The sequence below is a fragment of the Vulpes vulpes genome, chromosome 3 (assembly GCF_048418805.1).
Source record: "Vulpes vulpes isolate BD-2025 chromosome 3, VulVul3, whole genome shotgun sequence".
Taxonomy (NCBI): Eukaryota; Metazoa; Chordata; class Mammalia; order Carnivora; family Canidae; genus Vulpes; species Vulpes vulpes.
The window spans coordinates 138,093,581-138,109,318 of NC_132782.1; the positions used below are offsets into that span (position 1 = coordinate 138,093,581).

General features: G+C 38.4%; 1 protein-coding gene and 1 non-coding gene across 6 annotated transcripts in view; one reads left to right on the plus strand and one right to left on the minus strand.

Moving 5' to 3' along the window:
- Positions 1 to 15,738, plus strand: part of SSX2IP (SSX family member 2 interacting protein) — a 49,848-nt gene that overhangs the window by 15,134 nt on the left and 18,976 nt on the right. For 3 of the 5 annotated variants that reach the window (XM_072754722.1, XM_026004800.2, XM_072754723.1), the window contains exons 2-8: positions 4,703 to 4,835; positions 5,747 to 5,916; positions 6,389 to 6,601; positions 9,227 to 9,337; positions 11,305 to 11,440; positions 13,201 to 13,276; positions 13,359 to 13,536. In XM_072754722.1, the coding sequence (XP_072610823.1) occupies positions 4,793 to 4,835; positions 5,747 to 5,916; positions 6,389 to 6,601; positions 9,227 to 9,337; positions 11,305 to 11,440; positions 13,201 to 13,276; positions 13,359 to 13,536 (927 nt within the window). In that variant the 5' untranslated portion in view covers positions 4,703 to 4,792. Of the gene's footprint in view, positions 1 to 4,702; positions 4,836 to 5,746; positions 5,917 to 6,388; positions 6,602 to 9,226; positions 9,338 to 11,304; positions 11,441 to 13,200; positions 13,277 to 13,346; positions 13,537 to 15,738 lie in introns of all 5 variants that reach the window. The other 2 variants (XM_026004797.2, XM_026004798.2) reach the window with 1 other exon arrangement.
- On the minus strand, positions 3,844 to 3,946 carry LOC112924520 (U6 spliceosomal RNA). The gene has a single exon (XR_003235902.1). It is a non-coding gene; the product is annotated as a U6 spliceosomal RNA (small nuclear RNA).

Consider the following 15,738-nt stretch of genomic DNA (forward strand, 5'->3'; position numbering starts at 1 on the left):
TGCTATGACTTGCTTAATCTGTAGTAGGGAACTTCATTGTGTGTTCCAGCACTCATCTTTAATGGAGTCCTTCGTGGCTGCTTTTGAAGCTTGTGACGATATTAGGTTTATGCAAAGCAGAGATGGATGCTTCTGTTACCATTTTGCTTTTGAAACTAATGTTTATTTATTATAATATCCTTATAAACTAGCTTATAACCTTCAACAATGAGATCTGACTATGGTTGAGCTAGAACAGAATAACTTAAATTAGTCTCCTGGTTTCAGTTTGTATATTGATTAGTAGTCTGGTTGGATAACTTTTATCACAAGCCTCCTAGTGTATAATTTGGTGCATCATTGAACAGAAGAGAATACATAGAAACTTTTAGATTGTGTGAAACCATATACTGTTGGTAAGTTCTTTGTTTCATACTGCTTCAGAGTGGAGTTTTGGTTTTCCTTGTGAACGTTTAACTAGATCTGAATATTTCACAGCTGTTTTTTTTTGGTTGTTTGTTTTGTTTTGTTTTTTGTTGTTATTTTAGTTAATGGGGCAGGGAGCAATTCACTGTCTGAACCTCTAGATGCTGGAAAGCTAAATTCACAGAGGAAGAATAACTGAAATTACAATTTTAAAGAATGGATGTATGGTAGACATTTTGGCATTTGATCTTTTATATGAGGAGAAAAGGCACTTAAGATAATGTTGTGTTTTTTTTTTAAAAAGATTTTTATTTATTTATTCATGAGAGACATAGAAAGAGGCAGAGACACACAGGCAGAGGAGAAGCAGGCTACATGCAGGGAGCCCGATATGGGACTCGATCCCGAGACCCCAGGATCACACGCTGGGCCGAAGGCAGATGCTCAACCGCTGAGCCACCCAGGTGTCCCTGTTGTGTCTTATTAAAAAACAAACAAACAGGGGATCCCTGGGTGGCGCAGCGGTTTGGCGCCTGCCTTTGGCCCAGGGCGCGATCCTGGAGACCCGGGATCGAATCCCACGTCGGGCTCCCGGTGCATGGAGCCTGCTTCTCCCTCTGCCTGTGTCTCTGCCTCTCTCTCTCTCTCTCTCTCTGTGACTATCATAAATAAATAAAAATTTAAAAAAAATTAAAACAAACAAACAAACAAACAAAAAAAAAACAGGAACAAGAAGGGCTTGGGGAAATGCCCATTTCTGTTCTCTTCTGCTCTTGTCCCTCCCCTCAGCCTAACAATGACAAGGAATTAATCCCACTGCCTAATATGTTTTTATGAGGATATCTGTCCCATTTTCTAAGGTGTTCAACTTTTATTAAGAGCAGCAGTGCCTTCTGTTATAGGTGTTGGAATCCTGTCATTTATCACAGATCTGTGTCCAGATGATGGTGATGATGCCGATGACGAAGATAACTGATACTAATTCCGTGCATCCCATATGCCAGGCCATGTGCTGAATACTTCTTTATGTGCATGATCTCACTTAATCCTCAGGGGAAACTATGAAGTAAGAGTCATTACTGTGGCACTTTACTAGTAAGGAAACTAGGGCTTGGAAAGGTTAAGTAACTTACCCAAGGTGAGCCAGGTTAGAGTAGATTATTTATTGTCCCTTGCATTCTGTTTTGTAATGGCTACTATCTCTGAAAGCGAAAAGTAAAATCAGTGTCTTCGTTGGTGCAGACCCCAACCTTTATCCTGCTAATCCTGTTGCTGAAGGCACCTATATAAGGCACCCATATAAGGGCAGAGGGACGTGCAGAATAATTCAAGGTGCTCTTACCAAGGCACATGAGTAAAGAAATAGCAAAACCCGTGCCAGACTGGGTAGCCCCCTGTATGTGTGTGCATGTAATACAGCACACAGCATCGTTTGCGTTAGTATATGCTGTATGCTGCTCTATGACCTAGTAGTCATCCTTGACTTCTCTTTTGCCCATATTTTGTTCCGTCTTCAAGTCCTGAAGGTTCCATCTCCAGAACACATCCCTGATTTATGCACCTGTGTCTCCTTCTGCTGTTCGAGCTGTAGTATAAAATTGGTCGTCTTGCCTGAAATATTGCAGTGGCCTGCTACCTTCCAGCCTCCTCCCACTGTTACCCAGCTGTAATCTACTCAGAAGGCAGAGTAGCTGAAGTGATCTTTTTCAAAGCCTAAAGAAGATCCTGTTGGCTTTTCTGCCTAAACTCCTTCAGGAGCTTTTCATTGCAACTTAGAGAAAATCCAGCTTCCTACCATCTGTCCTTGAGTACCACAGTGGCCTTCTTTATGGTTTTCATACTTCCCAAGTTCATTTCCATCTGGGATCTTTGAACCTGCTGTTTCCTCTACCTGGGCCACGCTCTGGTCATTGATCATATTGTGGTTGACTGTCATTTAGGTCTCAGTCAAATGTCAGCATCTCGATGCAGCCTTCCTTGATGAATCTGGATAATCCCCTCCAGTACTCTCATGTTACTGTGTTTTGTTTTTTCTTTATAGTTCTCATCACTCTCTGTTATGCTAATTTATTGCCTAGTTATCTATTTTCACCCCTACTAGAATGTGAACTTGAGAACAGGTCTTCCCCTGGGCCTAGAAGAGTGTGCCTGGCACGTAGTAGCATAATTAAAAACCTATTGGGTGAATGAAAATTTTCATCTCGCTTCACTATTACATTATGACTATCTCTCCACCATCTTACATATTCAGAATAGGGGTTGTGAACTCTTGATTCACAGACCAGATCTGGGCTAAAGACACATTTAATTTGGCTTATTAAAAAATGTTGTTAGGAGTGTAACTTACATGCAGTCAAGAGCATGGATCTTAAGTGGACAGCTTGGTGGCTGGTGCAGCCCTCTCTCTAGAGAGGCGCTCTCACATCCTCCTTCCGGCCACGCCCCCTTCTCTTAAAGTAGCTTTTAATGTTTACAAGTTGGGAGATTTCATATAAAAATCCAGAATTTCAACATCCATTTAAAGATGGAAAGAAAGAGCCGCCTGGGACCTGCTTTCTCTTTTGGCCACAATTTATTGTGGCCCAGAAGTAGCTGTCCAGAGTGGTGGCATATGTTCTCCAGATTGCCTGCAGTCTTTACTCCTCCTTCTATCCCTGACCTTGAAATAAATCCCCAATTGACATTTTTTTAAATTTTTATTTATTTATGATAGTCACAGAGAGAGAGAGAGGCAGAGACATAGGCAGAGAGAGAAGCAGGCTCCATGCACCAGGAGCCCGACGTGGGATTCGATCCTGGGTCTCCAAGATCACGCCCTGGGCCAAAGGCAGGCGCTAAACCGCTGCGCCACCCAGGGATCCCGCCAATTGACATTTATAATCTCATTTGAATTTTTTTGTGATGGAGAAATATTTATTTATTCCATTTTTCCCTATAAAAAAATGGAAACAGGATGGTAGGCTGAAAATGTTATGTGAAACGGTTATTTGAAAGGTTCTTACACATAGTCCACTTCATTCATTTCTATTTGGTAACCCCCCTAATTCTACATACTTGTGTTTAAAGGTGTTCTGTTGTATAAATGTGTCATTTATGTAACCAGTCTCCTACTGTGTGGAGGGTATAAGCTATTTCCAGTTTTTTGATGTTATCCAGAACAACTTGTAGATGAATCTTTATACAAATCATTTTTTTTCTTTTTCAAGTTTTTATTTAAATCCCAGTTAGTTAATATACGGTACAATACTAGTTTCTGGTGTAGAATTTAGAGATTCATCATTAACAGTTTCCTCCTTAATGCCCATCACCCACTGAGCCCATCCCCTGCCCACTTTCCTCCAGCAACTGTTTATTCTCTATAGTTCAGAGTCTGTTTAATGGTTTGCCTCTCTTTTTTCACCATGTGTTCATCTGTTTTCTGTCCTAAATTCCCCATACAAAAATATGGAATGCTTCACGAATTTGCATGTCATCCTTGTGCAGAGGCCGTGTTAATCTTCTCTGTATTGTTCCAATTTTCGTCTGTGTTACCAGAGCAAACACAAATCGTTATTTTATTAGGATAAAAATTTTAAAGTGGTATTTATAGATAGAAATGTATTTCATTTTTAAAATTTGATACGTATTGAGATCCCTGGGTGGCGCAGCGGTTTGGCGCCTGCCTTTGGCCCGGGGCGCGATCCTGGAGACCTGGGATCGAGTCCCACGTCAGGCTCCCGGTGCATGGAGCCTGCTTCTCCCTTTGCCTGTGTCTCTCCCCCCGCCCCTGTGTGATGACTATCATAAAAAAAAAAAAAAAAGATATCCTTTAAAATTTGATACGTATTGCCAAATTGCTAGTAGTAGTTTAAGTTGATGTGATCTTTCTGGAGAGCATTGTATGGAAGTATGATTTTTTCTACATCTGTGCTAACATTGGGAATAGTATTTTTTTTTTTTTTTTGCTAGCCAAGAAGATTTTTTTATCTGTATAAATACCTTGTACTTTATTTTAGAGGATATAATATAGAAGTCGTTTTTGCTTAGTACAATGCTGTGCCTTAGATTTATACTGTGAGTCAAATCATGTACCATGTACTTTGTATATGAAGAAGTAATACCTTGGTAGAACTTGGTAACCCTTTACTCCTGATCCTTACACAGACCCACACATACACATACATACACAGGGTTATTACTGAGCTGTACCACGTTCTATATGGGAGTATATGGAAATAAAAAATGTAAAATCCTTATTTTTACACATTGATTTTATATTTTTAGTTAAATGTTACTGTTCTACAATTTGCTTTTTAAGGAGATGCCTACCTAAGAAGAGTGACAGCAGCTGGACTAAATGTTTCACTGCTGAACTGGTTCCTCAGGTACCCTGGCTCTGGTGATTGCTATGGGAGAGTGGATGACTGTTACAGATCCAGATCTGTCTTCAGGTAACTAGGTCTAAAATAAATTTCAACTAAAGCAGTATTTATAAAGGTAAATATTTAAATGGAACAAAATAATTACCACAAATATTGGAGATGTGACTAGAGAGACAGATAGTTTTAAAATATCTAATTTTTATCTTCAGAAAATTTATCTGGGAAAGCTAAGAATTGTGCCATAATCAGTGGGATTCAGTGCCTTTGATGGATGATGTGTTTGTTACTGTTTTTGAGAGGAATGTTTATGCATTTGAAATAAATTTATTGGCTACTTCAATACATTGCTGTGATTTATTCCTTTTATTTTTGTCTGTTATTTTTATGTCTGACATACTGTAAATTAAGGTAGTATATTATAGCTTAACATGCCTACTAAGGGCACTGTATATTTGTATCTTTTAGAAAAAAAAGTACGGTTGGCTCTTGAGTAACATGGGTTTGAACCTTGTCGGTCTACTTATACACAGATTTTTTCGATAACTATAGTACAATACTATAAATGTATTTTCTCTTCCTTCTGATTTTAATTTTTCCCTAGCTTGCTTTATTGTAATAATACAGTATGTAATACATGTGACATACAAAATATGTGTTAATGAACTGTTTATGTTATTGGCAAGGCTTCTTTTCAACACTAGCTATTAGTAAAGTTTTGTGGGGGGTCAGAAGTGATACACAGATTTTTCAGCTTATGAGTTGTTGCCCCTAACCTCTGTGTTGTTCAAGGGTCAATTTTATGTATTTTTCATAGAAAAACAGCCTTGTCTTAATTTGAAAATACTTAAAAATATTTATATAATTCAAAATCTTTGGGAATGGAGATAGTTCAGGAGATAGCCTGGAGATTGAGATTGTTCCTGACGGGGGCTTTCCATATGTTTTGTAAATTTAAGTAAATGCTTTTTTTGTTCTTCCAGAAAGCAAAAATATCTGTCAATATACCTCAGAAACAAAGATGTCTCCATCAAGTTTATACTCACAGCAAGTGCTATGTTCTTCAATACCTTTATCAAAAAATGTGCACAGTTTTTTCAGTGCCTTCTGCACAGAAGAGAATATTGAACAAAGTATTTCGTATCTTGATCAGGTAAAAAAAAAATTTTGTGAGAAGCAATTGCATAAATCATGTTATATAATAGAACATATCAAAGTTATGAGGAAAATACTTGTTAAGCACACGTATGTTATTATATATTGGCCAGGGACTTAGAACATACTAGATATGCAGAGAGCTCTGTGATCATCTAGTCTAGATACATGGTAGATATTTTTTTTTGTCAGGAGTAGATTGGCCTCCACCTCACTCTAGGGGCTTCTCCACTGGGAATCTCTCCCGTATTTTACTGATGCAGAGACCTAAGTTCCTTCCCCCAGGATACAGGCAGTTGTAGAACAGAGACTATAAAGAGCCCAGTTCTCTCAGTTCTTTGTCCTTTGGGATATTTATAATTTCTTGACTCAGGATGGTTTTCATTATTTCTGAGAAAAGATTTCTGTCTTTTGTTTCTATACTAAGTCATCTGGTAACCAACTTTGAGGAAAACATTTTCTTCTACCAGGAATTGACTACTTTCGGTTTTCCTTCATTATATGAAGAATCCAAAGGTAAAGACACAAAGAGAGAATTAAATATAGTTGCTGTTTTAAATTGTATGAATGAGCTACTTGTACTTCAGCGGAAGAACCTTCTAGCTCAGGAAAATGTGGAAACACAGAATCTGAAACTGGGAAGTGATATGGACCATCTGCAGAACTGCTATGCAAAACTTAAGGTAGAAATTGCATGTCAACCTGTATTTCAGTTAACCACATGTCTCCTAAGCACAGCAAAGTGGTAACAGTGTTTTCTTGTTAATATTGTTAGGTTTTTATACAATGCCTGAAGGATAGAGATTGTTCCTGACGGGGACTGGAGGGGGTAGGTGGTGGCCTCTGAGGTTATAAAAAGACTGTGAGTTGTGGATAATACTTTTTTTTTTTTTTAAGATTTTATTTATTTATTCATGAGAGACACACAGAGAGAGAGAGGCAGAGACAAAGGCAGAGGGAGAAGCAGGCTCCCTGTGAGGAACCTGATGTGGGACTTGATCCCAGGACCACGCCCTGAGTCAAAGGCAGATGCTCAACCACTGAGCCACCCAGGTGTCCCTTTGGATAATACTTTAATCTTAATCAGAGAGACCTATGGAAAGTCTTATGAATTAGACTGACTCAGAGTTGTAAGCCCTTTAAGGCCATCATTCTGCCTTAAAACTTTTTATATGTCAGTAACCTTGGCTGAGTATTTTGTAAATAGCTAGTGAATGATCACACAATGATATTGGCAATCCAGGCCTGTTTAGCCTTTCCTCTAAGGAGTAGTCGCTTATTAGGACAGCCCAGAGTATAGAATGTTTTCCAGGAAATCATCTAATTCAGGTTTTACCTGGGCCAAAATCAGAATATTTTGCCCCAGACAGAAAAGTGTGTTCAGTGGCAAAAGTTGCTGATCTGTCCTTGAAGAGCCTCCAGATCTAGCATATGATTCATTCAGTTCATTGAGCACAATTTGTTATTTATGTGCTAGGCACACTGGGTTTTACAGAGGAGTGAACCTCAGTCCCTGCTCTCAAGAAGATTATAATCTAGTGGAAAGAGATACATTGAACCATAACTATTTCCTTCATTAGTTGTCCTTGGTGTGGAAAGTAAGGGGATGCATCACAGAGTTAACACATGGTCTCAGATTTGAGAAGTAAACAGAAATTTACTAGTGTTTGGAGAAAACATTCTAGGCAGAGGGTATATAACCTGTTTAAAGCACAGAGGTATAAGAGACTGTAGGGACTGAAGTGTATGATTTTGATGAAGAGTGATAGAGGTGAGGCTGGGCCCCAGGCATCCAAGGATGTGAGAGGCATTGTGCAGAAACCCAAAGGCACCAAGGAATATCAATGAAAGGAAGACATCATGGGCACGGTGTAAACATCAACCTGGCAGTAAGGTGGAGAAACTATGGGGAAGGTGCAGATTTGTATTTGGGACAGAGATGGTTGGGGCCCCAGAAGGCATGGTAGAAAGGACAGCTGTTAGCAGGCCTTAGCAGATTTTGGACTTCAACTACGGTAGTGCCAGTGGAGATGGTAAAAGTGAAATACAAAGCAACCTTTGGAGGTAAAATGGGTAGAATTTTATGAAAAGTTGAATTTGGGGAATAAGAGAGTCATTAATTTAAGATACCAACCAGGTCTGTGTCTGAAGTTTACAGAGGATGATGATATGAGATAAGTGATATACAGATTTGCAGGGATGATGATGAGTTCAAGTAAAGTGTTGATAATCACTCAAAGTGCATCTGATTTGACATACATGGGACATATCAACTGGCCCAGTGCCTTTAAGTGCAGGCATTCCAAGTAGTCTGGCATGACAGGAAGTATTCAGCCCACTGAAGAAGAGGGTGCCAAAAATTCTGACAACTGTAGAGTTATCCAAGGTATACTCCTAAATTTCCTAAATTCCTAAATCATCTTGAGGTCCATTGTTACAGAGATTGTGCAAGTTGTTATTTGTGGCTACTTATGCCAAAACCTGAGTGGCTTTTATATTTTATAAAGATAAGAGGATTTTAAAAATATTCCAATGGTCTCATGCAGAACTTGGCACATTTCCTCAGGAAATGTGTGGAATGAATTCAAAATGAACATCTTCTCCTATACTCATTCCAGCAATCCTGCCATTCCTCTTTGGAAAAAAAAATCTTGAGAGGTTACCATTTGCAAAGGAGAATAAATGTCGTGCTTTGGTTGCACCCTTTTTACCTTAAGGGTTGCCACTTGATCACACATCCTCTTAGACTTATCTCCATATGATTTTGGTTCTTTCTTGAAGAATATACTATAGAAGTGTTAAAAAGTACTAAAAGGAAATTTTATTTTATTTTTATTAAAGATTTTATTTATTCATGACAGAGAGAGGCAGAGACACAGGCAGAGGGAGAGGGAGAGAAGCAGGCTCTTTGCAGGGAACCTGACGCAGGACTCGATCCCGGGTCTTCAGGATCAGGCCCTGGGCCGAAGGTGGCGCCAAACCGCTGGGCCACCAAGGCTGGACAGCATCAGTGGAATAAGTGAAGAGCCTTTCAGGGGATCCACTTTGAAACTCTTTTGTATATACATAAAAAATGTCATTTTAATAAAATAAAATATTTAAATAAAATATTTAACATATTCAAACTTAAATTTATAACTTTATAGTCTTGGTTTATAATAATTGTTTTAAGTAAATGTTTTGTGTGCCATTAAACTGCAGTTTTAGCTAACCCTCATGTGTGTGTGTTGTTTTTACTAATCTTTGAAGAATTCATTTGCTCTGAGTCCTATGTTAATTTTAATCACAATTGCATATGGATGTTTTAGGAACAACTGGAAACCTCCAGGAGAGAAATGATTGGGCTTCAGGAAAGAGACAGACAGTTACAGTGCAAGAATCGGAATTTGCATCAGCTACTGAAAAATGAAAAAGATGAGGTGAGTTGTCAGTTACTGAAGATGAATTTTAAGTGGTATATATATTTTTTTGACATGACCAGGCCCCATTTTAAAACAAGAACATTAATTGATCCTTTGTCAGACTGCTGTGGTAGGCCTCTGTATACAGCATTGCAGTGTATTTAACCGAGGTCAGGTGCTCTCCCTGTCACCCCCACCCCCAAATCATGCAGTTTAGGACATTGGTCCATAGCTTGTGACAACCAGTGTCCTCAACCATCTGTCCTGGACTCAAATGTGTTGTTATTTTTTTCTCAGGCACAAGGGTGCTTTAACTGTGTATCTTTTATTTCCTGCCATACCTATACTTAATATCGGGCATGCCTCTTCTTTCTCTTTCTTAAATATTGGCATCGCTCATCCAATTAAACAATTAATTACTTGACTAAATGGACAGAAGAGTTCTTGCTTTAAAAAAAAAAAAAAAAAAGCAGGGATCCCTGGGTGGCTCAGCGGTTCAGTGCCTGCCTTTGGCCCAGGGTGTGATCCTGGAGTCCCGGGATCGAGTCCCACGTTGGGCTCCGGGCATGGAGCCTGCTTCTCCCTCTGCCCGTGTCTCTGTCTCTCTCTCTCTCTGTCTCTCTCTGTTTCTCTCTCTCTCTATCATGAATAAATAAAATCTTTAAAAAAAAAGCAATTCACATTTAAAAATCCTATTTCTGATTGTTAAAGACATCAATTCTAGTCTCATTTCGGCTCAAGTGTTTACTAGTATTTGGATCTATAGATTTAATATATTTGAAATTATTATTTTTTTAAAATTACATAAGAAACATTTTGTTCTCAGTGTTCTGCAGTTTGATCCCTGACCATCTGATAACTATAAAAATACAGTATTTATTTTCAGTGTTTTATATAAATTTTTTTTAACTATAAGTAAGGACTTTAGGGATGGAGTGCATTTCTTTAATGACTTTATAGTGATTTAGCCAGATTTGTTTTGTCGTATTTTGACTATTTAGTAATGCAGTTAGTGGATAATGAAATACTTTAATTAAACTGCAAGGTCAATTACACATTTCCTTGAGTTATTTCACAGAAAATTTTGACTTGACCTGCTGGTTCCACTTCAGTGGTTAGTATATGGTTAATTTTTAGTAAGGATTAAGTTACACATGATCATCTCTAGCAGGATTAAAATGTTTGTATAGAATACAACACACGTCCAATCAAGGTCTGCCTGAGAAGCCACAGTAGATAAAAACCTCGAACAGTAGTAGGGCCTGGCATATAGTAGGCACTCAGCAAATGTTATTACCAGGTTCTGCTCTTTGGACCTACTCTATTTTTTTTAATATTTTATTTATTCATTCAGAGAGAGAGAGAGCGAGAGAGAGGCAGAGACACAGGCAGAGGGAGAAGCAGGCTCCATGCAGGGAGCCCGGCGTGGGACTCGATCCCAGGTCTCCAGGGTCACACCCCAGGCTGCAGGCGGCGCTAAACCGCGGCGCCACCGGGGCTGCCCGTGGACCTACTCTAATTTGAGAACAATTTATGGTCAGATAAAAACAAACCTGTTTATGTGCTGGGATGTGCTGTGGCTAATTTGTCACAGATTATTAAGGTATAAAGCGATTCAAGTCAGTAGTATAAGGAAGTCCCTACAAATGATCAGATTAATTCTTTTCCCAGATGAAGTTTTAATCACTTTAATACTTCTGTAAGAGTTTCTGGTTTCTAAAGGAGCAGAGTCTATATATAGGGTAAAAGGGGAAGAAAAAGATAATTTGGGATGTTAGTAGCTCTGGAAATTTCAGAATTAAAAAACAAAAACTGTATGTGAATCACTTAGTGATACTTTAAAAAGTGATGTCCAGTGGTCATTGAGAAGAATAATTCTAAAATTATTTTATGAGGAGGTGGATGCTAGAACTTCTTTACTTTACAAATTTTAACTGGGGTTATCAATCATAAAGGGACTCATTCAGTGGAAATGCTATTTTCAGGTACAAAAATTACAAAATATCATTGCAAGTCGAGCTACTCAATATAATCATGATATGAAGAGAAAAGAACGTGAATATAACAAATTAAAGGAACGTCTGCATCAGCTTGTTATGAACAAGAAGGATAAAAAAATAGGTAAGAAACAACTGGTTAAGATAGAAGAAAGTAAATAAGCTAAAATGCTAAGAAATAAATGTGAACAATAGAGCACAGTAGCTCATAATTTTTATGCTTCATGCAATTGTTTATAGCCAGTATATATCCATATAAACTAGAAATTGAGGCAACTTATTAGTGAAAAATAATAATTTTGCTGTTTTGTTGCATATAAGAATTATATATATCATTTTTAATATGGTAGTTGTAGTTCCACAGAGGAAAACCCAAGCCAGAGGATATTCTAATCCTCCTCAGAAAAAAAACTGATAATAAGAAAAATCAAGATGAGTTTCTGAGTATCAAAAAAAGTGTGATTTTGGAATTAACTTCATAAAATTATTCATCAGGCCAAACTATTTACATCTGTTCCTTTAAAGAAATGTAGCTGTGCATTTTTGAAGCACCTAGTCTAAAGGATGAACTGTGAATGTTAATGCTTATACTTGTGCTTAAGAGTCTTTTGAAAAGCAATTTGCAACTTCATCCAAGTTATATGCATACCTTCAGGTAAATCACATAGATGAAAAAGTAAAAACACACGTACACAAGAGTAAAGCTCTGCAGATACAGTTTTGCTGGCCTGGTAAGATGCGGCCCAGGAAATCTATGCATTTATTTATCAAAGAGTGGTTTCCAAGTGGACTATAGGTTGTCCTCTAACCTACATTGTACAGTAATGCCCTAAACTGTGGTTTCCGAAACTGAGCTTGGCTGACACAACAGCTGATGAGCAGATGTCTCAAGCTGTCACATGGTGGGGGCTGTGTCCGCTGTCAGCAGGCAGCTCAGTGCTGACTGCATCACTGCCATTCTGCACAGCAGAGCTTTTGCGATTAGTCAGCTATCTTATTTTAAAAATTACTGAAAAATGAAAATGGAATAAGCAATTAAGACAAGGTTGAAAATCTTAGGATAATCAAATTTAAACTTCATTGGTTAACCTTGTGTTCATTCATGAATTAAATAAAGAGAAGGATGAAATGCTGTAAGTATAAAATGTAGCACCTAATTAGAGAAATTTATTAAAGATTTAACTCGGGTTACAGAGCCCTTATTTTATTGGGGCCTGGCTGTTTCCTAGTGCAAACCTAATTGGAAGTGACAGTTTCATAATGATTTTATCAAGTCTAAAATTACAGTAACTTCTTGTCCTCTTATTTCCTTCTAGTACTGTCAGGGGCCTTGATTCCTTTGATGATGATGACAACACAGGGCTTGGCAAACTTTTTCTGTAGAGATTCTAATAGTAAATATGTTCAGGTTTGTGGAGTCTGTAGTCTTTCATCACAACTATTCATCCCCACACTTGTAGTGTAAAACTAACTAATATGAACAAATGGTGTGGCAATGTTCTAGCAAAACTTTATTTAGAAAATCGGGCAACTGGCCTACAGGCCATAGTTTGCTTATTTCCCCAATGATAAAATTAATAATGATAATAAAATAACATTTATCAAGACTTTGTTAAGTGTCTTAACTTCTTTTACCCTTCACAACAACTCTTTGGTAAATACTTTCATTATTCCTTCTGTACTGACAAAGAAACAGGCTTAATCAGTGTCGAGATCTCAGTGCTTAACAGTGATGGAGAACTGGAACCTGAAATGTGGGCTGTTTGAGCCCAAATCCTAATCTGTACCAGGTTGATTTATGTGTGATAGACTGTGTTAGGGTTTTATACACTTTAACAAATGTGTGGTAAGAATTGGTTTTGTTTTGCATGTTCATGTTTTTAGCTATGGAAGTTTTAAATTATGTGGGGAGAGCCGATGGAAAAAGAGGCTCCTGGAGGACGGGTAAAACTGAGGCCAGGTAAGGTCCAATTTAAATTGATATATTTCATCAGACTTTTCTTCCTGTAACTGCATTTTCATACTGACAGTTTCTTTCTCAGGAATGAAGATGAAATGTATAAAATTCTGTTGAATGATTATGAATATCGTCAGAAACAAATCCTAATGGAAAATGCTGAACTTAAGAAGGTTCTTCAGCAAATGAAAAAGGAAATGATTTCTCTTCTTTCTCCCCAAAAGCAGAAACCTAGAGAAAGAGCAGATGATAGTACAGGAACTGTAAGTGGCTCTTTCCTCTCTCCTATAGTTTCGGATTGCTAAGTCGAACAATTAAAACATTAGATAGGTCTTCCCAGTGGGGACACTCTTGATGTTTTGGACAGGACACTCACTACTGTACCAGCTCCAGTCACTGGGACGACAACAACAAAATGTCCCTGTATGTTTCTAGAACTTGGGAAATGATGGAGATGAGTGCCAAACACTGTGATAAACACTTTGTGAGCATTGCCTCATTTCACTCTTCTAATTTGATGCTTTTCCTGTCATAATTATCCCCATTTTATAGCTGAGGAAACTGGGGCACACTCGTCTAATGAGTCCAGTATCACACGTGACAGAACTAGGATTTAAATCCAAGTCTGTCTCACCCCAGAGTTCATGTTTCTAACCATTGTGCTGAGTATCCTCTTAATAGTTTAGGTATTCTGTACTTGAGCCGGCTTTACTTTTCAGAGTGAAGCATTAACTTTGGGAGCCTACTAATCTTTCCAGAAATTTGCTGAATGTCCCTTACATTCTGCTCCCTGGAAAGAAAAAACTAAAAGGATTTTGACTTCTTTCTTTGTCTGAGTTGGGGCTGTTATAACAAACTACCACAGCCTGGGTGGTTAAGAACAACGGAAATTTATTTTTTACAATTCTGGTGCTGGAAGGCTCAAAATCTGGGGGCCAGTAGGGTCAGTATCCGGTGAGAGTACGTCTTCCTGATTGCACACTGCTGACTCCTTGTCCCCTCACCCTCACATACCAAAGGAGAAGAGCTCAACCAAGGCACTCACCCCATTCACGAGGGCTCTACTTGTCATGACTTCATCACTTCCACAGGCCCCACCTCTGACTACCTGCACCTCAGGCATTAGCATTTCACTGTGAATTTGAGGGAACATGAACGTTCAGTCCATTGCATCCTTCAGGAAGCTCTTTGGGGAGATGGGGCATGTGGAAAAGTGATTGTTACACATGTTAAAAGCTATAATAGGGGTGGTACAAGGTGTTGAGCAAAGTAGGTGTGGCAATCAGGGAAGGCATCACAGGGAACATGACATTTGAGTTGGCTCTTGAGAATAGGTAGTGGTTCCTGGGGTTAGGAGCATGTGACAGAGGGAATAATCTGTGCAGAGGTCTGAAAAAAGCAAGTCATGTAATGGTGAAAACTTCTGTTAACTTTACTGCTTTACATGTTTAGATTCTGGCTTCAGCCAAGTGACTAAAATCTGAAAATAACATTGATGGGAAATGCTAATTATCAAGTTATCAGAACTTGGTTTTTAAACCTGTATTATGGGATTATTTACCTTGTATCAGTCTAACTGATAAGCCTACCCCACCTTCTATCTCTTTTTCCTTTAAAAAAAAAAAAAAAAGAAATGTTACCTTAATGTTCTTTTAAACTGTCCAGTTTGGGATCTGCTTGACTTCAGCCTTTTCTCACAGTCTGTCACTTTTTGTTCGTTGAGAACTTGCACAAATATATCTCCAAGGCCAAACACAGTGTCTGTTATTCCTGCGGTTCCTTCAGTTTTTGGCCCAACCTTTACCATTATTACCTGCTTTTGTTTAGCAAAAGCAAGTAGTGTAGTGTAGATCAAGAAGACCTTTCTCGGGCAGCCCGGGTGGCTCAGTGGTTTAGCGCTGACTTCAGTCCAGGGCCTGATCCTGGAGACCCGGGATCAAGTCCCATGTCGGACTCCGTGCATGGAGCCTGCTTCTCCCTCTGCCTGTGTCTCTGCCTCTCTCTGTGTGTTTCGTAAATAAATAAAATCTTAAAAAAAAAAAAAAAAAGACGACCTTTCTCAGATGTTTAAATTCCCCCTCTCCTCGCCACTACAGCCAGTCGATAGTATCCTGTATAATTCTTAATAATTCAGATTTTACATGTGGAGAAACAATAATCGCTTCAGTATATTTTTTGTTTTTAAAGTATCTGTTTTTCTAGATCTTTTTTCCTCTTAGGATGTAATCCAATCCTTCCTTTTAAGGATTTTTGGAGCTTTATAGTAAGAGGAATCAGATATAACCTTAGAATGCTTATGTAGCCTTCAGGTTTCGTTAATGTATCATTGTGTTTAATTATAGCCAAACATATACTAAAAATTCAAGTTAAATTTTTATTTTCATTTTGTGGTTTCAGAGTATCTTTACAGTGCTCTGGTATGCTTTAACACGTAGAAGGTGTAGCTCCTTGGAAGAATTATTGGC